The 23,277-nt window shown below is 33.5% G+C and overlaps 1 protein-coding gene across 2 annotated transcripts in view; it reads right to left on the bottom strand.

Moving 5' to 3' along the window:
* LOC114329727 (solute carrier family 12 member 6) overlaps nt 1–23,277 on the bottom strand; it is a 551,775-nt gene that overhangs the window by 223,259 nt on the left and 305,239 nt on the right. For both annotated transcript variants that reach the window (XM_028278912.2, XM_028278916.2), the window contains exon 3: nt 21,872–22,389. In XM_028278912.2, coding sequence (XP_028134713.1) covers nt 21,872–22,389 — 518 coding nt within the window. The remainder of the gene's footprint in view (nt 1–21,871; nt 22,390–23,277) is intronic.

The following is a 23,277-nucleotide window of genomic DNA, read 5'->3' as shown; positions in this document are numbered from 1 at the left end:
ATTCCGGTCCTCTTTGTACATACAAATTCTCACATCTTCAAGACACTCATAACAAAAAAGATTTATGTCACCAAGTTATTTAATTATTGATAAATAATTACTTTTTTTAGTTTTTTACCAATTTTAGTTGAAAATTAAAGATTTTGTTTGGAAACCCCGAATTTTCCGAGGAAAATTTCCGCCGACTTTTTTTCGCCGAAATTTTTATGTGAGTGTTTTTGGTTTAACGTTAAAATCTTCTGAGTTACAGAGCAATAATTGAAAAAAGATTTCGGAGCGCTAATTTGTTTAAAAACCAAATAGCACACTTTCTGCGGCCTTTGCATAGCTATATTACTAATATGTATATGGAATCTTAAGATTTGATTCCAGTATGTCCAGCAATAAAATAGCTGGTACATAATTTTCCTTGTTTTATACTAATTTTCCCAGATTATTACCTTACATCTTTCATTGAGTTGATAATTCACATTGTGGAAATTCTCAATAATTATTATATTTATTATATTTCTAATTTAATATATTCTATCTAATTCCTCCAAAACCAGCAAATTTCCATAAAACCCAACCATATTAATACCTTTTGCTTTAGGTTTCCTTGAAACAAACAAAACGCATCTCCTAAACTAAACCTAACCTTGTTTTCGACCATTCATTCGTGTCGTGTCCGTGTCACAATAATTTCGACTCGAAATTATAATATCAACCACTTTTTTGGGAGTCGCTATTAATTTCGATAGTCGCTATTTTGTGACGTCATTTCGTTAGTTCAACTAAAATCCACAAGGCTCGCACAGTCGCATTTCAACGTCGCCATATTGAAAGCGACTTGTTTTCAGTCGAAATTTGAATTAGAATCAGGGCCCATAACACCCTTGCCTGACTACGACATAGCAATATCAAAAAAGTATTTTGGATAGAGATAGTACATAGAAACCATCCTGATATTTAACTAAATCAGGCTCAAGCAGACCTGATCGGCAACAAGCAGTGGATAAAGCTGCGATCGAAAGTAAAAATCAACATCTATAATGTCACGAATAGGCGAGGAAACGAAGCACTAAAAAGCCCAAAACCTAGGAATTTTGTGCAGTAAGATGGATCGCCATGCAACTTTTCGCATTCGATTCGAGAGAGTGTCAGCAAATTTTGTGAACTACATTGATCTCCCGGATATAAAAATTGTATGTTGTACATCCGAAAAAAGCATTTTCAAAGTACATTTTAAAGAGACGGAAAATGAAAAATTTAGAACTCGGGAAATATCATTGATGTAAATGAGTTGAATTTTTATACTCGGAGTTTTGGGGGAAGCTGAACACGAATTTCATAACGGCGATGGTATCCGAGGTGCCTGGTGCCCAGGGTGGAACTCGTCCCCTGGAGTTTTATGTTATAATCATTCAAAATCTGTCAATAACCAATACTCCGGAGTTTTAGGGGTCGCTGAGCACGAATTTTATGATCTCTGAGGTACCTAGTGCCCAGAGTGGAAATCGTCGCCTCCAGTTTTATGTTATAATGATTCAAAATCAGTCAATAACCATTAGTCGGGGGTTTTGGAGGTTGCTGAATATGAATTTTTCATTTGAAAACGACTTCCGGAGTGGAAATCTAAACGCCAAGTATTTTTTAGGTATAAATGTAGTTCTTATCTTGAAATACTCTTTAAGAATAATTTGTAAACATTTTAACAAGAAATATAAACAAATGCAAATAAAAATATAGAAATATAAACAAGTTTAACATCAGAAACGACTAAAAAAAGCTTCTCACATTTTTCCTTGTATCACAATATTTGGCAATGTTTCCCCGATTTTAGAGCAAAATCAATTCCAAGTTCTTATTCAATGACTTCAAGAATACAAGACAAACACAAATTTAAACTTTAGAATGTCATCGTCACACGTTGCTATTTCTAAACGACTTTTAGAGGATGTGAGTCTCGCCTATAAATTGAACAGAGAAATACAAATTCAGAAGTGTATCAACTTCTTCAAGTTAAATCTAAAAGTAAAAACAAAAGTAAAATGAAAAGTTTTGGAACAGCAATCCGACAGGTGAAAGCGTTTTTAATATGGTTGACTTTTGTATTAGAAATTTACTAAACATTTCCACTGGAACGATTTTAATTAATGATAATAGTCTAATATGCAATGGCAATTTTGATATTAAAATATTACGAGGGTCATTCGTAAAAAAAGGTTTCCTATGCCGCTGAGAAAGAGTGTGTGACGATAATATAATTTTATCGTCTAGAGTACGCCAATGAATTAAGTAAAACTTGTTTTTGTACCGTCTCGGACGATATAAAAATCGGAACGAAAAGCCTAGTTGATTATTATTCTTGGAGCGTTGATCGAAGAATAATAAACAACAACGAGGTATAAGAGGTAAGTTATCCCGACCATTTTCCGCCGTCGTCTTGGGTGTGTTGAACGAATTTCGATGGTTTTTCCTTTTACCTATCCTTATGCGAGCGGTGATCGTATTTCCCAACATGTCTTTTGAGCGAGCTTTCCTCTCCTTATATGTCCGTTTCATATTAATAAATGTAATTATTCCTAATCCACGCGATCGTCGGTTGTATTCATTCATGTACCAGATATCGTCACATCAACCAGAACCTAATGTTCAATACTTAGTTTAAAATATATTTTATTAACGAAATTAACGAGTAGTAATTAAGACTAATTATCTTATTATTTGTAATGTTTTGATTCTAAATAAATGTCTTAAAAAGCGAACCTTCTGTCTTCGGCTGAATTTTTGTAACCTGGAGCAACAAACGTAACGACCTCGTTACAAGTGCGACGTGCTGGGCATTTGCTGGCAACACTGCCTTATAAATCAATTCTCCATTTCTCTTACCCCACCACTTTCACCTCGCTGCATTGCTCAGTGTCGGTCTAGCAGTCTTCGAAGATGGAGGTTCCGGTTGCTGTTACCGCCAATGTGAAATTCACGCCGTGATACATCTTTAAATGCAAAATGGATTTTACCTATTGACATTCATCGTCAATTAATCGAAGTTTGTGGATATAAGTGCATATCTGTTCAACATGTTCGCAAATGGTGTAGTGTAGAGAATTCATTGAAAGCCGAACGGAAATTCACGATGAATTTGAAGGTTTTACGCTCCGATCTTCACTGAATTCACTACACTATTTGCGAACATGCTGAATATATGCACTTTTACCCATAAACTTCAATTACCTGTCGACAATCGTAATCACATTGTCGGTAACAGCGACCGGGATCTTCATCTTCGAAGGCTGCTAGGGGGACACTAAGCCATACAGCGACTCGAAACTAGTGGGGTAAGAGAGAGGGAGAGTTGATGTGTAAGGCAGTGTTGCCAGATTTTTCTCAACACGAAATATTTTTTAACGAATAAATTTTTCGATATGTGACAACAATTAACAAATAATTGGATTACAAAACCAGTGGAGGATAACTTAACAATGTTCCTGTATTTGGACGTTGCTATGTGAGGTTTTCTTCTTCTTCTCGTAGTCATGCGTATACCTAGTAGGTAGGGTCAACCGTTCTTCATTTTCAGTGCTACATTAACAATAAGATAATGTTATTTTCTACCTTGGTGAAATATGTTAGCTACATTGGAAATTACACCCCAGCCTAGTGCCTAATCATGAATTGTGTTCATGAAATTGCCTAATCATAAATGTTGTTTTCGTCCATGTCACCTCTTATCGTCATTTTACCTTAAAATATATTTTAAGGTCTTTTGACCTAAATATGTAGCTAGTTCCAACTACTTTGGATCTGAAGTTTCTACCACCTGATGATGGACTGATTGGTCCGAAAACGTTTGTGATTTTATCCATCTTGGATCATTTTTAGAAAAATTTTTTTAATAAATTATATACCACCTACCTACATGTGAGGTTTTTACTTCATTAGTAAGTTAAAATATATTAGTTTTAGTATAAAATTTCGCGAACAAGCGGCACTTTACTTTGTTTAACTATATTCAAAAGATGTCTATCTGTAACTGATATTCTCAATATCCCTTCCTTGGTGACATGCTTCGTCCATGAAGTAATATTCCAGTAAATAATAATAATCTCTGACCCTGATTAAAGAAACAAAAGACCGAGATAGTTGTAAGGAACATGTTATATTCATCAAAAATATTAAGAAGAACCAGAAATGTACCACATGAACAAAACCTATAAAGGTGGAAGAAGAAATACGCGAAGCTTTTGCAAACTGACAGCGTAAAGATTCCCGTAGAGCAACCCAGGAAGAAACTGCAGTGAACAAGTTGTTTCCCTAACAAAACTTATTCAAAATGGCCTATAAAAAAATAAAAAGAACGGCAGCTCTCAGTGATCTCACTTGTGCCTACGACACGGGGAGGAAACAATTGCTACTATGTAAATGCTACTATTTTAAGTGCCTACTATTTAAATTGTACCAGTTGGTGCCAATCATTTAATAACCTAGAAAATAGAATGCAGTGCGATAGATTATTTCAAATTACCGTTAATAGTAAAATTAGTAAATTTAAAAGTTTAGATACAGAACGGCGTACCCCAAAGTTAGGTACTATAGACCAGAGTAGAAAAATAAATATGAGCGATTTCAGGGTAAAAATCAATACAGGTATTTGAAGGTGCCAAATGGTAGGGTGGATATAGTTAATTAAAAATACATATAGAGGTACTCGTAAATCGACCTCATTTTTTTATAAAAAAAGGCCAAAGTCAAAAAATATGGTTTTTTGCCTATAGGATTTTTAGTATCATATTTATAGCAAAAGTTGTTTTACAAAAGTTGTGTATCATAAAAAAACGATTAATTTGAATATTTACAAGTTAATATCCATAAAAAAATAACCGAGATAATTGCAAAAAACCACGTTTTTTGCACTATTTTGTAACTGTTAATAACTTTTAACAAAAAGGCGTTAAGGAACATATTGTACCTTGATCACGAGGCAATTAAGTGCCTTTATTAGTGTACAAAATTTTAAAAAGATCTATTAGTTAGTTTACGAGTTATGTTAAATGTTTATCCCAGACATCGAATGTTTAAACAATCATTGTTGCCCTAGAAGTATTTTCAGAGCTTTTTGGCAAAGTACAATGGGCTCTTAAAGACTGAAAGTACTAAGAAAGTTAAAGAAAAAGAATATATTTGTTTTTTAAATATTGTTAAACGAGTCGCTAAAAAATGGTGAGTTTTTTCCTTATAAACAATTAGAATATCTTTGTTATTTTGTCTGATAAATAATTATAATTGACTGTATTCAAAATATGGTAAAAAAACACACATTAAAAAAGAAAAACCAACTTTCTAGGACCAATGATGGTCAAGTTATACTTTTTTTTTGAAAAATCACATCTCTATTATTTATAAATATTAAGAGTTGAAATTTTTACAGAATGATAATAAATATCTATATTTTATATTTCAATTGATAAGTACGGAATATCTTCTATTTAAAACGAGTAATAACCGTTTAAAGTGAAGTTATACACGCTGACTGAGCTGGGACCGTGTGATGGGGAAGATTGTCGGAGTCCAGTTTCGCGTGTCGAGATTTTGCTATAGAAAGTTCAATTTGGAGCATTTGAAAAATTTTACAATATCTCAGCTTCCAGAGAACGTAGAGCCTTCATTTTTTTTAGATTGGAGTAACTCGACGAAAGAATAGCAACTAGCTAATTTTCATTTACCGGAAAAAGTCGGAAAATTCTGGAAAATGCACCTTTTTATTCAACATGCATTTACAACGTTAACACATATAATTTCATAAATATTCTCATGAAATATTATAAATTTGTGAATAAATATTAAAATAAAATTATAGTATATATAGTATTTTTACTACAAAAACGTTATTACGTAGGTCAAAATTTTTGACGTAAGAGAACTGTCAAAACATTAGAATGTGACTTTTCATCATGGCCACGTTAATGTCATTACTTGTCAGAGATATTTTTATTTGTTTTTGTTTACTGTACAAATAATATCTCTAGTTCTTTATTCTAATTAATGATGTCAATCGGATTTCATCAATTGCGGAAATATATCATTCATATCCCAAAATATATTTGTTAATGTTAACGAAAATACATAATGATATTCCATAACATCAACTCTAGAATTGAATTTCTCTAGCACAGCTAAAATACGACACCAACACGGAACTGCCCGATCTTGTATAAGCGTCCACATGGTATTTTAATAAGAAAAGCGTAATCGCGATATATTAATTAAATAACCAAAAACATTTATTGTTATCAATAATATAAATTTTCTAAACCAATTATTTAAGTTCAATATCCAACATAGCAATAATGAAAAGTCACATTCTAATGTTTTGACAGTTCTCTTACGTCAAAAATTTTGACCTACGTAATAACGTTTTTGTAGTAAAAATACTATACCTATTTATATACAGGGTGGTTTATTTTATTCGCCTTGGTGTCTGTACGGAAAACGACTTGATTTAAGAAAAATTTCTTCATAAAAAATATACCGGGCCATTAACACTGCAATCTAAAAATAATGTGAATTATACAGGGTGCTTCAAAAAAGAGTGGTATATCAAAGATATATTTTTTATGGAACAACCTTTACCTTAAAAAAGAGGCTAGACTAAGTACAGAGTGTTTTGATTTATTTCAATTTTTAGAAAAATGTAAAGATTTAAAAAAAAATATTTACAAATCTAAGAATCAGTGACAATTTTTTTCTTGGATCTTCATAATAGACTATTCAGCATATTTAAACAGATGTTTATTGTAACAAAATTTATAATTACTTAATCGTACAAATTTTAGATTTAAAAATTAATTAAGAACAAAAACGTTCTCAAATTAAAAAAATCTTATGTATAGATTATAATTATTCATCTTCATTAATTCTACACAGTTTTTGTACAGGTTCATTAATTTCTTCCACATTATCCATAATTTCTTGAAATAAATCAATTGTACCGAGCTTTGCATAAATTCCAAAGATGACACTGGCGAAAAAAGATGCTACAACCTTTGGCAGTTATTATAGATGACGAAAGTGGAAGTTGAAGAAGATTTGTTTCAAAAAATTAGGGATAATGTTGAAGAAATAAGAAATTAATGAACCGGTACATAAACTGTGTAGAATTAACGAAGATCAATAATTATAATCTATACACACATTTTTTTTCAATTTGAGAAGGTTTTGTTCTCAATTAGTTTTTAAATCTAAAAATGTACTATTAAGTAATTATAAATTTTGTTACAATAAACATCTGTTTAAAAATGCTGAATAGTCTATTATGAAGATCTTAGAAAAAATTTGTCACCGACTCTTAGATTTGTAAATATTTATTTTTTTCTAAAATTTTATATTTTTGTAAAAATTTAAATTAATCAAAATACCCTGTACTTAGGTATAGTCTAGCTTATTTTTTAAGGGCAATTTAAAAATTTCATCCGTTGTAGGATGTTCCATAAAAAAATATATCTTTGATATACCACTCTTTTTTGTAGCACCCTGTATAATTCACATTATTTTTAAATTGTAGTATTAATTGCCCTGTATATGTCTATATGTAAATTTTTTTAAATCAAGTCGTTTTCCACCCTGTATATAAATAGATATATACTATAATTATATTTTATTATTCATTTACAAATTTATAATATTTTATGAAAATATTTATCAAAATATGTTAGTGTTAACATTGTAAATGGATGTTGAAAAAAAAGTCCATTTTCCAGAATTTTCCGATTTTTCCGGTAAATGAAAATTAGCTAGTTGTTATTCTTTCGTCGAGTTACCCAAATTAAAAAAAATATGAAGGCTCTACGTTCTCTGGAAGCTGAGATATTATAAAAATTTTCAAGCGCTCCAATTTGAAATATCTATAGCAAAATCTCGACGCGCGGAACTGGACTCCGACAATCTTCCCCATCACATATATGGTCCCAGCTCAGTCAGCGTGAGTAACTTAACTTTAAAGGGTTATTACTCGTTTTAAATAGAAGATATTCCGTACTTATCAATTGAAATATAAAACATAGATATTTATTATCATTCTGTAAAAATTTCAACTCTTAATATTTATAAACAATCGAGATGTGATTTTTCAAAAAAAAATAACTGGGCTATTATTGGTCCTAGAAAGTTGTTTTTTTCTTTTTTAATGTGTGTTTTTTAGCAGATTTTTGATACAACCAATTATAATTATTTATCAGAAAAAATAACAAAGATATTCTAATTGTTTATAAGGAAAAAACTCACCATTTTTTTATCGACCAGTTCAGCAACAATCAAGAAATAAATATATTCTTTTTTTTACTTTCTTAGTACTTTTAGTCTTTAAGAACTCATTGCACTTTGCCAAAAAGCTCTGAAAATACTCCTGCAACAATGATTGTTTAAACATTCGATGTCTGGGATAAACATTTAACATAACTCGTAAACTGACAAACAGATCTTCTTGAAATTTTGTACACTAATAAAGGCACTTAATTGCCTCATGATCAAGGTATAACAAGTTCCTTGCGACCTATTTTTTAAAAGTTATTAACATTTACAAAATAGTCCAAAAACGTGGTTTTTTGCATTTATCTCGGTTAATTCTTTATGGATTTTAACTTATAAAAATTCAAAATAATCGTTTTTTTATGATACACAACTTTCATAAAACAACTTTTGCTGTAAATATGATACTAAAAATGCTATAGGCAAAAAACAATATTTTCTGACTTTGGCCTTTGTTTATAAAAAAAGAGGTCGATTTACGAGTACCTCTGTATGTATTTTTAATTAACTATGCCCACCCTACGATTTAGCACCTTCAAATACCTGTATTGATTTTTTCCCCATTTTTATTTTTCGGCCCTGGACTACTATCGCCGCTCTTGTGCTTGTGAAATATTTACAACTTAGACACTCTCAATACAACCTCATGTAAATTTACTTATGCGGATCATATGGCTTTGGGTATGCAAGAAAGGAATATTGAGAATGCCCAAGATATTCAAGAATGCGACCTAAATTTTATTAACACATATTTTAAAAGATATGTAGTGAAATAGCTTTAAATGTAAATAGCCGCGAAGCAAATCACATACTGAAGATAGAACGCGAAGAAATTATATGAAAACAAAATCCAAACCCAAAAGATCCCGGTGTAACCCTGGATCGCACTCTACCATTCAAGCAACACTTACAGAAAACTTCAGCTAAAGTAAAAACCTACAATATCATTCACAAGCTTGCAAACACTTCTTGGGAGCCCATGCAGGCACAATCAGGACCAGCGCTCTGGCATTAGTCTATTCAATAGACGAATATTGCGTTCCAGTCTGGCTACACAGTCACTCAGGGCCGTAACTACGATGTTGGGGCTCCGGGGCAAACGTGACCTGGGGCCCCCTACCGGGGGGTCTCGGAGGCTTACCCCCCAGAGGAAGGGAAGCGGATAAACCCCCCATCTCTCATCTGAGAAACATTGGTCTTGTTCGTTTGCATTAAAATAAAATCAGGTTGAACAATTCAGTACGTATCTAACACTGCTTTCATTGCTTGAAAGCGAGTGTCTAGTTGATGGCATAATGTGTCAATCATTGAGTAAAACACGGTTACTCTAAAGCATGACTTGGGATCTTGAAGTCTTTCATCTTCGCACAGTTCATCGAAATGTTTTTTCGTGTTTTGCATTCTTTTTGGAGCGAACCCTACACCCTACTGGCATTCCCCAATGTTGACACATATTTGAAGCCACTTCAAAGAAGGTTTCTAATTTGTCCTCTCATTTTAGTTAGTTTTAAGAGGCTCTCTTCAAGTTAACTGTAAGCTGCTAACAGGTCCAAAAATTTTGATTGCAGTGTTTTCGAGACTATGTTGAGGATTTTAAGGATTTTATTTTGCACAACTAGTAACAAAACAAATTTGAATGATTCTAGTTTCTTTTTTTCAGTTGTGCTGCTTCGTCTCTTTCATTTTTTTTTTGTTACTTGTCAAAACTAGACTTGAAGGGTACTTCAAAAAATCGCAAAATCTGTGTTTCAATGCATTGACTGCATCAAATCTTCCAGCCCAGCTTATTGGATTGAGAGGTTTTAGAGTCAATTTCGAGGAACATCTTTCAGATTGGTATGAGGACTTCAGTGCCTCCCAACGAACGATACTGTTTGTTGGGAGATGGAAAAATATGAAGACATTTAAGGTTTATTTAGAGAAAATGAAGGAAGAGGTAAACCAGATTGCTGAGAAGAAACAAAGAATTGAAAAGGTGGAAGACAGTGTTAAAATTCGATATGGAAAAAGTGGAAGCAAAATTGAAGGAGATAGGAAAATGTCAAAAAGTAGGAGACGATCGGGAAGTAATTGTATACAACTCTAATGGGAGCAGAATCCAATTTGACGGGGATATTAGAAAACGACATCCGGTACCTTTCATTAAAATCTTAAAAAACAAATTCCAACATGTGCAGAACTTGGAAGACTGCAAAACATTATAAGAAGCCATCTAAAAGACGGAGCTGCTTTGTGGTTTGAAAGCAAAGAAAATGAGGTGACTTCATGGAGAGATTTTGACACTAAATTTTTTATAATGGTGCAGGTGAAACAGGTTAAAATTTATCATTGAAGTTATCAATGATCGTTGATCGTTGAATGATCAATCGATCATTGAAGTTATCAAAATCAAGTGTACTTATTACCATCGGACAACTCGAAGTAGAATTTGACTGAAAGTACTTTAAAAAGTTTATTTGACCTCGTTACAATCTATGTACGGCCAATCAAACGGGAGCCCCTGCGGGGACCCTGGGGCACTGCCCCAGTTGCCCCAATGGTAGTTACGGCCCTGCAGTCACTAAACTAATGTGTTAACTACACAATTAAATCAAACCATGACATATATTACGGAATCAACAAAGAGGACGCTAACTCTATGGCTTACGGTTGTAAGCATAAGCAACATAGCATCACCTAAACCACAACGGATGCCCTTAAAGCTCAATACCAGAAATGTCAAAAGAACAGATCACTGCCAATAACTATCGACATCGATCCGCTAAACCAAGCAAGCAAATTGCAGCTGAAATATTGAAAACAGCCGACGACAATGGCTAACAATCTTCCAAACACTTTCGCAATTGATGAGCATTGGATAGGCATGAAACGAAGAATCTAATAACTAATTACTTAGGCTGTGGAATGGCTCTGCGGTAGCAATATCCGGCTTGAATATTTTCACCTATTTTTTTACGTATTGTACCTAAATATCTCTAAAACGCGTAAATTTGCATTGGAACATTTAGCAAATTGCCCAAACTTTTTAAGAATTTTATTTATACAGGATACAGGGTGTTTGGTAAAGAATGGGCCATAGCCTAACCTTAGATTTCTTAGGTTTAAATATGTCGAGTTAAGCTAACTTCTTCTTCTTCAGGTTCCTTCCCCTATCGGAGGTTGGAAATCATCATCGCTATTTTAATTTTATTGGCCGCACTTCTGAATAATTCTAATGAGCTGCAACCAAACCACTCTCTCAAATTTCTTAGCCAAGATATTTTGCGTCGTCCTGGGTTTCTCTTCCCTTGTATCTTCCCTTGCATAATTAACTCAAGTAATACGTACTTCTCGCCCCTCATTATATGACCCAGATATTGAATCTTTCTAATTTTAACAGTTTTTATGACTTCATCTTCACATTCTTTCTTCATTCTTTGTAACACCTTTATATTAGTTATTTTTCAGTCCACGATATTCTGTGGATTCTCCTGTAGACAAAAGAAGCTAACTTACCTTAGTACAAAAGTTGATAATAATCGAAATACAGGGTGTCAAAGTTAAACTTTTATTTTATTTATTTTCAAATATTTCCTGACAGGCATGGGACAACAACACGAAATTTGGTAAGTAGTGCTGGTACTATAAACCCTACTAAATTATGTTAAACAAACGTTTTTGGCTACTACCAGAGGCGCACGACGGGGGAACGTGAATGGTTGACCCTTACTAAATTCTACGTCACTGACGGAATTTCTATTTTAGTGCAATTTTTTGATTCTCCAATACTTTCTATGTAAATAACATACTCTTGATTCGTAACGATAAAGTAATTAGTTTTCGAGATATTTGAAGCTAAAAACGAAGGAGCATAATACATTAATCAAAATAACTGTGCCTTTTCATTTTTAACTTCAAATAAGTATCTCGAAAACTAATGACTTTATCGCTACAAATGAAGAGTATATTATTTGCATAGAAAGTATTGGAGAGTCTAAAAATTTTGCTAAAATAGCAGTTTTATCAGTGGCGTAGAATTTGGGAAGGGTCAACCATTCACTTTCCCCTGTCGTACGCCTCTGGTATTAACCACAAACCATTATTTAACATAATTTAGTAGAGTGTACAGTGCCTACACTTTCTGCCAAGTATGACATGAACATGTCAAATTATTTTAAAGCATTCTTTTTTTTAATAAAACTTTCAGAACTATGTGTGCCCATTACTATAAAACTATTTGACATATCCTTATGATACTTGCCAGAAAGTGTAGGTACTGTATATCCTACTAAATTATGTTAAATAATTATTTCTGGCTAATAACAGAGGCGTACTACAGGGGAAAGTGAATGGTCGACCCTTCCAAAATTCTACGCCACTGATTAAACTGCTATTTTAGCATACTTTTTAGATTCTCCAATACTTTTTATGCAAATAATTTACTCTTCATTCGTAACGATAAAGTCATTAGTTTTCGAGATATTTGAAGTTAAAAATGAGAAGGCACACTTATTTTGATTAATGTATTATGCTCCTTCCAGAGGCGTGCGGTCCATGGAAGCGGGGGAAGCGCCGCTTCCCTATACCTACTTCGATATAGATAGAAGAAAATATATCTATTATTAATTAATAACTATTTAAGAACAAAATTTTTTACCTAATCCAAGTAATCTACATATTACCTAGGCATACGCATTGAAAAATATTAAAAATTAATCGCGTACGAACGAAATCAATATGCACACAATTCAACTACATATTCGGTCCACTCCTGACAGAAGCGCATCTCAAAATCGCCGCTTGTCAAGCAGTTGTCCGGTGTAAAAATTGGTCAGGGTTCAATGACTGCAACCCATTGTCGCACGAATTTTGGTACTCTGGAAGCGCTCGTCCTAGCGCATCCTAGCGCCTTCCGACTGTTACTGCTGCAGCGGTGGTTAGGTACGTACATGTACATTCGCTTAAAGAATATGTATTTCGATTTAAATTTTTTTGCAGATATATTTCCTTTTACTGATCTTTTATTTGACATTTTACAGATGAAGTCAAATGACATTGCATTTTGTATAAGACAAATTGATGACTTTATTAATACGATAATTAAAAAACGAGAGCAGTTTAAAAATATTTGGAATAAAACTGAAAATATGGGGTTTGAACATGAAATAAAAATAATGAAGATTGATAATGTCGGCAACAGAGAGACCTTTTGATAATATTCTATAACAAATGAATTCTAACTTTCAAAATTTTAACGATTTAAAATTTGTAGAATTATATATAATCTTAATATTTCTAATTATAATTCATCAAAATTTCCCACAGAGGAATTTACTTCACTACGATTAAATAATGAAAATCTTTTGATATCCCAGCTTTGCATTTTCAGTTAAGTGTCGTTTATGAAACAACTGACATTAGTGATAAAGATTTATAACTACTGGTTTAAACAAGTCACTGTGTGAAGTGGCCAAGTTGTGTGAAGTAGTAGGTACTAACTATCCCAGCCACAACTGCATCAGTTGAACGAAGTTTTTCATTATTAAAATGCATTAAAAGTTTCAAATTAAGAGTTTAAGAGAAATTCAACAAGCGAAATTTAGCCCTATTATCCATTGAAAAATACTGCATTCAACAATTATCAGAAGTTGATAGGAGAATAGACCTCAAGTATAAATAAGTGTCATATTGTTGAAAGTTGTGTGTTGTGGAAAATGCCTCGGAATATATTTTTTTTTTAAATAGAACTCTTCTTTAGGAAACAAAGCCCGGCGCGAGGACTCAAGGCCCGAGCTAGCAATCTAGATCAATGATAGGTCACTAGTCACTAGAAATAGCGGGAATAGAGCGCCTCACGCATTGATCGGGGTAGGATTTAGTGTGTAAGTCCTTGTACCCAGGACGTCTCATATAAGCACTTTGCTGATAGAGAGCCCCTATAGCGCATCAGAGTGTTATCAGGTGGGAAGTGGCTCGACCCTCGACCCTTAAGAAAATATTTTTATATCCTTATTGAATCGCTTCCCCTTCCGAAAAAGTCGCCGCACGCCACTGGCTCCTTCGTTTTTAGCTCCAAATATCTCGAAAACTAATGGCTTTATCGTTACGAATGAAGAGTATGTTATTTACATAGAAAGTATTCTAGAATAAAAAATTGCACTAAAATAGCAATGCCACCAGTGGCGTAGAATTTGGGAAGGGTCAACCATTCACGTTCCCCCGTCGTACGCCTCTGGTAGTAGCCAGGAACGTTTGTTTAACATAATTTAGTAGGGTGGACAGTACCAGCACCACTTACCAAATTCCGTGTTGTTGTCCCATGCCTGTCAGGAAATATTCAAAAATAAATAAAATAACAGTTTAACTTTGACACCCTGTATTTCGGTTATTATCAACTTCCGTACTAAGGTAAGTTAGCTTAAATCGACCAATTTTAAGCTCAGAAATCAAAGGTTAAGTCATGGCCCATTCTTTACCAAACACTTTGTACATATACATATTGCTATTCTTTGTTCTGTTTTAAAACCATCTAAGTAAAGTTGTTTTTCTTTTAGTTTAGGAATAGTACGGATCTATATACGAACAGTTTTCCTAAATGACTAAAATTTTGCTAAATGTTTTTCTAGGACTCTAAATATTACGCTACCATTATAAGTCTTGTTGCTACCTAAGGTCCGTTTAGAGACTACGTCCCCTGGCCAGTAACCCTCGTTGGGGGTTTACATTTTCATGAAGTGAATCTACTTAAAATTTTAACATCCTATAAAATTATCAGCAACCATGTAATTAATACCAATTTCATAACTAAAGTCCGGATTATAAGCATTTTGCTTTTTTTTTGCCTTTTTTGCTTATAATTTGGATTTTTAGTAAAAATTGTTTATTTTACAGATATGTTGCTTATCTTGGTTTATTTTACTTCTTATGATAAACTATAGTGAAATTTTATGTTATTTCCTGTCTTAAGCAAAATTCTATTAAGTATACAGAGCTATAAAACTCTAATAATTCAATAAACTATAAGAATGTTAATCCCTTAGGATTAGGAGATAAACCGGAAACCCATAGTTATACCTGTCATGTAATAAACTAATATTTGTCTGCAGACAGCCCAAATTTATTATATTGTTGTAAAATAATACCGGTACATTTGTCTAAATTTTCAACAGCAAAATAATTATCTCTTTCAACAAAACGTTCAACTTCAACAACAAATAGAAAAGCAACAGCAAGCTATCCTTGAACTAACCAAGGAAATAAGACATTTGAGAGATCTAGTGCAGCAAAACACTAAATCCAATAATTAATGGCTCAAATATTTAAAATTGCTTTATGGAACGCCAATGGGGTCATAAATCGGAAGAATGAAATTGAGGCATTTTTAAAATTTCACAACCTAGATATAATTCTAATATCTGAATCTCACTTAACATCAGAAAATAGTTTCAGAATATCCAACTATTTGACGTACAATGCCCCATCCAGACGCAGCAAGAAGAGCCAGTGCTGGAGCAGCTATAATCATTAGAAAGGGTATAAAACACCATATTTTACAAAAGATTGAACAACCAGATCTACAAGCAGTCTCCATTGAAATAGAAGATTGGATCGGACCAATCTCGATAGCTGCTGTATACTGCCCACCAAATTATAGAGCTAACAAAAATTCTTTAAGTAATCTCTTTAACCAACTTGGTAACCGTTTCCTGGCAGGTGGAGACTAAACCGCCAAACATACTAGTTGGGGTTCAAGACTGTGCGCTCCTGGAAGAGGCAGGGTACTACATCAAATCATATCAGAACAACACTTGGACCATTTGTCTACGTATCAGCCCACATACTGGCCATCCGACCCGCAGAAAGTTCCCGACTGTTTAGATTTCTTTGTTACAAAAGGGTTCTTAAGGGGATATCTAAGTATCGAATCAAATCTTGATATAGAGTCTGATCATACTCCTGTAGTAGCAACTGTACATTCAGGAATTAAAGAAAAAGAGTCTCTGCCCAAGTTGCACAATTACAAAACCAACTGGCAAGCTTTCAGAGAAAGAGTTGAAGCAAATATTGAACCAAACGTGTCACTAAAGTCACCAGAAGAACTAGAAAAAGAAATCCAAAATTACACAATAATGATTCAGGAAGCTGCATGGAAATCAACACCTCCACCAACAAAAGCAAAACAAAAAATTAATTGTCCAATAAATGTCAGGGAAAAAATAATTGAAAAAAGGTATCTGAGTAGAACTTGGAAGCAAACTAGACACCCAGATGACAAGTTAAGGCTCAATAGAGCAGCACGACAATTGAAGGAACTACTAAAACAACTAAAAAATAACAGCGTTCAAGAATACCTAGAAAATTTAACGCCGTCAGATACCAGCGATTATGCGCTGTGGAAGGCTACAAAAAAATTAAAACAGCAACATCTTCATATCCCACCAATTAGAAAATCCAACGGAACATGGGCCAGAACAAACAATGAAAAGGCAGAAACTTTCTGCGAATACCTAGAAGACGTTTTCAAACCTATACCAGCTGCTGCAACAAATAACGATCAAGAAATTTACAATTTCCTACAGAACCAAACCCCGACAGGAGAAAACACACTACACGTTTCACCCAAAGAAGTTCAAAACAAATCAACAATAATCTAATAAAAAAGAAAGCACCTGGCTATGACTTAATCACAGGTGAGGCAATTAAAAATCTACCTACCAAAGCAATTAAAATGCTAACTCAATTGTGTAATGCGGTACTAAGGCTAAAACACTTCCCAATCCAATGGAAAATTGCGGAAATTATCCTTATACAAAAATTAGGAAAACCTCCAAATGAGCCCACTTCATATCGACCAATTAGTTTAATGCCAGTAATGTCTAAGATCATGGAAAAAATAATAGAAAAAAGACTTCTACAAATACTTACAGACATAAATATGATACCCGACCACCAATTTGGCTTTAGGAAAGAGCATGGTACCGTCGAACAAGTTCACAGAGTGGTCAACGTTATAAATAAAACATTTGAAGAAAAAAGTTACTGTTCAGCAGCATTCCTCGATGTTAGCCAGGCTTTTGATAAAGTTTGGCATCAAGGACTGTTGTATAATCGTGATACAACGACCACCACCTTTGCAGACGATACTGCAATCCTAGCAGTACACAAAAATCCCGTCGAAGCTGCTGCAAAACTCCAGAGAGTATTAAATCAAATAAATACATGGGCACAAAATTGGAGAATTAAATTGAATGAACAAAAATCAAACCATATTGTTTTTACAAAATGTCACGGTGAATCACCTACAGAACAATAAATAATAAGGTAATTCCCTCAGTTACCTCTGTAAAATATCTGGGCATGCACTTGGACAGGGGATTAACCTGGAGAACCCATATATGGAACAAACGGAAACAACTGGGCATAAAATTTAGTAAGCATTATTGGCTTCTAGGGCGTAAGTCTAAGCTCACGACAAGAAATAAACTGCTAGCCTACAACACAATATTCAAATCAGTCTGGGCATATGATCTGCAGCTCTGGGAACATCATCCAAGTCGAATGTATCGATAATTGAGAGATTCCAGTCCAAGGTGTTACGTTCAATAATCGATGCTTCGTGGTTTGTTACTAACAGGGATATTTACAATGATCTGGAAACGAAAACCGTCAGTGAAGTGATAGTGGAGTTAAGTGCAAAATACATCGTACGTCTTGAAAGCCACGCGAATGTGCTTGCAATTAATTTGTTAGACAACAGTCAGGAAACAAAACGGACACCATTAGATTTACCGCACAGACATTAATATTGTTACAGTAGCTAAGTTAATATATGTAATACAGTAGTTTAATATTATCTCTATATAGATGTGTGGCGCTGGTTACAATCTCTTCATATAATTATTTCTCAGATAAAATGTGCCTATTGTTATATGTTATAACAGATTGCCTAATAAACAAAAAAAAATTTGTCTAAATTTAAATACGCACCAATCACATCTGCAGATCTTGAAAGAACTTTTTCTACGTATCAATATATGTATACAGCTATATAACAATAATATGTTTTTCAAAATTTTCTGGTAAAAACATATTATTGTTAATAGTTTTTATGCTAATGGCCATGAATAAAAAATATATTAATATGTTAATTATTTCTCGATTTTTTTTATTATATTATAGCTTTGGTAATTTTTTATTTATTGTTAATAATACGATAATTAAAAATAAATGTAATTTAATGTTAATATCCTTTATTCATATTTATATCATTATATCCATGTTTACATACACGTTTTTTTCTTGAACCTTACTTATTTCATAAAAACTTTGCTTATTTTTGCGACATTTTTTGCTTATAAAAGTGCTTCTTTTGACCTTTCTGTCATGCTTATATTCCGGACTTTATTCATAACATTTAAAGGGTTTTCACCCATGTATTTAGTGGCTTAAACATGTATACCTAGTAGCAGCACAGAAGATGGAATATTTATTCTGAAAACGTTCTGTGATTTGGTCCGAAAGGGTTCTTTTAAATAAATACATCTTTTATAAAGGATTTTTTAATCAAAATTATAAATTTATTTACTAGTGTGACGTTAACGTTCAGAGCTCCATTACTTCGTTATTAGTTCTTCTTTTCTTTACGCCATCATTGTACTTTGTTCTTCGATATACCTATCTTGCGTAATATTTTTCTTTCTAATTTTTCCAATTTCTGTATATCTTTTGGATTTAACAGCCATTTCTCTGCCAAACCTAACCGAAGTTTGCAAAATCGTTTTGCAAATCCTGATTTTTGTATTCCTGGATATTTACTTGGATTTGATAATTTTGTTGAGTGTTCCTACAGCTTTAGGTCCCTTATTAATTATTTTTTCTATTTCAGCATCTTCTTTGGCTCCATTTGTAATCGGCATTCCGAGATATTCGAATTGATTCACTTTTTCAAAACAATAGTCTCTAGTGCACTTATTCTTGTATTTCAAAGTATTTTATGTTATTTTCGACTATTTGCACAGTCAAAACCTTTTCAATATTGTTTCCATACCAAAATTCTTATTAGTTCTGATTTTGATCTTGCAACCAATGCTATATCGTCTGCCAATGCGATAACTTATTGACTCTTTTAGTACCGAGATTATACCATTTGTCGTAGCTTGATAGCTTGTAGGATAAAGCTAAACAATGTTGTGGATAGTCGATCTCCTTGTCTTAATCATTTCCGTACCCTAAAAGACTCTAATGTACTTCCTTCCAGGATCACTTTATTTAACGTTTTTTTAAGGTCATTTCAAATAACTTAACTCTTGGTAGATATTTTTAACAGATCCATCGCTTTGTATAGTTTCTCTCTATCGATAATAGAGCAATTCCCCTATAATTTTACAATAGGCTCTCATCTCCCTTTTTGTGGATGGGGCATATTGATGGATTTTTTCAGCATTGTGACAATTTTTATAAGGTTGTTTAGTCGTTGGAGTAATAGCTGTCCGCCTTCTTTGAATATTTCTGCTGTGATACCGTTTTCTCCTGGACGTTTGTTTTTCCTCAGCTGCTTTATTATTTCCTTTATCTCCTGATCTGATGGTCCGTTTCTTTCGACCTCATTGTTGTTTTGCTCCTGTCCGGCCTGTGATTGTATTTCATTGGTATTTTCCTCTGGGTTTAGTATTTGGCCCACCTCTCTAGTTTTCTTGGTAAATTACCTATTAGCGTGCCTTATTTACTTCAGCGGTCGTACTGGTGGAAGATAGTGAGACAAACCAAGTGGAAATTCAAAGAGGAGTAAGACAGGGATGCGTGCTGTCGCCACAACGATTTAATATGTAACTAATATTTCAGGAGGCACTAAGGGAAAGAAGTGAAGGTGTAAGGATTGGAAAGAGCATCATTAATAACATAAGATTTTCATATGATACCGCAAACATGGCAGAGAATATAGACAATTTACTAATTCTCCTAGAACTCATTAACAGAGAAAGCAAAAAGATGGGACTAACAATAAATATAAATAAAACCAAATACATGGTGATCCTAAAAAACCCTGTTGAAAACATACATCTGACATTGGAGGGTAAACCGCCAGAGAGGGTCGACAAGTATAAATACCTCGGAGAAATTATAAAACCACAGTTAGATCAAGATGAGGAGATAAAGGTCAGAATAGAAATAGCTCGAAAAGGATTTGTAAAACACAAGTCAATGTTTACCAATAAGAAATTGAGTATGGACATTAGATTGAGGTTCGTCGAATGTTATGTTTGGTCGCAACTACTATCTGGAGTAGAAACTTGGACTCTAAAAGCACAATCCGTAAAAAAATTGGAGGCATTCGAAATGTGGCTATATAGGCTTATTCTGAAAATTCCTTGGATTGCAAAAGTCTCAAACGAAGAAGTGTTAAGACGAATTGCACATGGCAGAAAACTTATCAAGACAATTAAAATAGGAAAAACATCGTATCTGGGCCACATACTTCGAAATGATAAATACTCTCTGCTACACGTCATCATGCAAGGAAGAGTAGAGGGGAAAAGGGCTTGGGAAGAAAGGAAAAATCTTGTCTGAGGAATATCAGAGATTGAACTAACCTCAGTGTTGAACAGATATTTCACGTTGCAAAAGAGAGAGAAGCGTTTAAAGAAGTGATCGCCAACCTTTGTTAGAAGACGACACAAAAAGAAAAAGAAGAGTTATTTCTGCAGTAGCATGTAATTCCGGGACACGTAGCTTTATGGACTTTGACCTCTTGGTAAAAATTCTTAATCTCTTTGTTTCCCATATGATATTCCATATCTTGTAACGTCATATCCCCGAATTCTCGCCTTTTTTTTCTGCAGGTCTGTTTTGCTTCCTTGCTGCTTCATATCCCTTCCTCGTTTCTATTGTATGCAGTATATTCATTTGTATTTTAGCCTTTACTCTAGCCTTAGCCTTCTAAGTCCCTTTTACATTCTCTATCAAACCAATCTGTACCTGGTACATTGGTTGCATTTAGTTTTGTGCTTAGGTTCCTTCTTCTTAGGTTCTAACATTCGTGATGGTATTAACATGTTTATTTTCATTAAAACGTGGTCTATTTTGTTGATAGTGTTATCATCCGCGGAGATCCATGTTGTTTTATAGATGTATTTTCTGTCAAAATATGTATTAAAACCATATTTTGTCAGAAAAGACATCTAGATCTAGAAAACAATAACATATTGTCATAACTGCTTTAAAACTTTTTAAATCTTATTATGTAAATTGTTTGAAAGTTTCTAACAAAGTGTAATTGCTATGAACACCATCTTTAATGAGAGTCATTATTTTGGTTTTAGAAGTGCTATTGGTTAACTTATTGCAGGAGCAGCATACACATTATTTTTGTACTAATACATAAAGAGTATATTTTTTTGCAAAAAATGTGATTTTTGATATCAAATACTTTTTGAAACCAATATAGGTCGTAAAAATTGCGTCCTGTGAGACTAAAATATGTCTGTATGATAGAATTTAGGGTAAAAACATTGTCAAGAATGCTTAAAATGACAAATTCTTATTCTACGTCACTTATAAGTTTTTTTGCATTAAATATATGTTAATGTTATTATAAAAAAATACTTACCAGTAAAATTTCAACTGCTCCCACTATGTACATAGCACCTGCAAGTGTGGTACCAGTGTAGAATAGCATACCAACTGCTCCTCCAAATTCTGGTCCTATGGATCTGGATATCATAAAGTAACTACCACCTCCAGGAACAACACCATTGGTAGCAATAGCTGACATAGAAATAGCAGTTAACATGGTAACGCAACAACAGCAAAATACTATAAGGAATCCTTGTAAGGCACCCGCTGTACCAACGACCCATGTCAAACGAATAAACAAGATAACACCAAAAATATTCTGGATACAGGGAAGATATACTCCTATTAGGGTTCCCATCCGGGCTCCGCCTGCTGCAGGTCTCGCATCGGGGTCATTCGATGCGGGAGGAATCGTGTTAGAATAATTGGCGAGGGAGCTAATGAGGGTTGATATTCTAGGTCGGTCCTCCATTTCTTCAGAGTAAAGGTACAGGTTGGTCTCATAACCTGATACCTTCTCTGAAACGAAGTGCTGATCATCTGCCCCATCTCCTGCAAAGAAAAAATGGAAGAATTAGCAAACAATGTTTAATTAAATTAAGTTTAATTTAATAGAATTAAAACAATATTGTGCATCAATATTGTCTTAAAAATTATATACAGTGGATTCAACTATATAAATGGAAATGTAAGATGTCTGTGACACCCCGTACTAACAAAGTAATGGTTATGTGTAATAAATGGACCAGAGACTTAAAATTCTTATTTTAATTATTTTAGATTTTTCTTTGCTATTTAGACAAAGGTTAACTCAAATTTCAAACATAAAAATAATGGTGTTATGTTTTGTGAACATTTTGTTTCTCCCTGATATCTTTAAAAACAAAGAAAGTAAACTGTTTTATTCTTAAACATGTATTTTAACTGATACATGTAGTTTCACAATTAACTAAATTAAAAATAAAGAGTAACTGTTAACAAAACTTTAAGAACAGAAAACACAGACACACAGTTCCCATCGACATTTATAAGAGTTATTTGTTAACGAGGTGACCGGTATGCACATGCACAGCGCAACATAAGAGAGACGAGATTGTTTAATGGAGTCTCTGTGATGTTTTGAGGTAGAATTTCCTTAACAACAAGAACGGATTTGGTGTCTTCACGTGGAGGCTCTTTGAACAGAGAGACTGTAGTGTAGAGAGTTTTCTAGAAAATTTTCTATCTTTGAACACTTTGTTCCTTCCGCACATTATATAGGAAATAATTTTATCTTAATGTATGATAAGGCAAGGCTTCCTCACGTATCGCGTGCCGTTACTTAATCAAGTTAGGTAAATACTGAGATATTGAATTGGCCCCCTCACAGTCCCGACATGAATCATATCGATCACATATGGGATATAGTCGGTAGAAAATTAAGACTTTGTCAGCCCCTTC

This window comes from Diabrotica virgifera, chromosome 10 (assembly GCF_917563875.1).
Source record: "Diabrotica virgifera virgifera chromosome 10, PGI_DIABVI_V3a".
In the NCBI taxonomy this organism is placed as follows: Eukaryota; Metazoa; Arthropoda; class Insecta; order Coleoptera; family Chrysomelidae; genus Diabrotica; species Diabrotica virgifera.
Note: the sequence above shows the minus strand (reverse complement) of the source record. Positions and strands in the feature narration are given on the sequence as shown.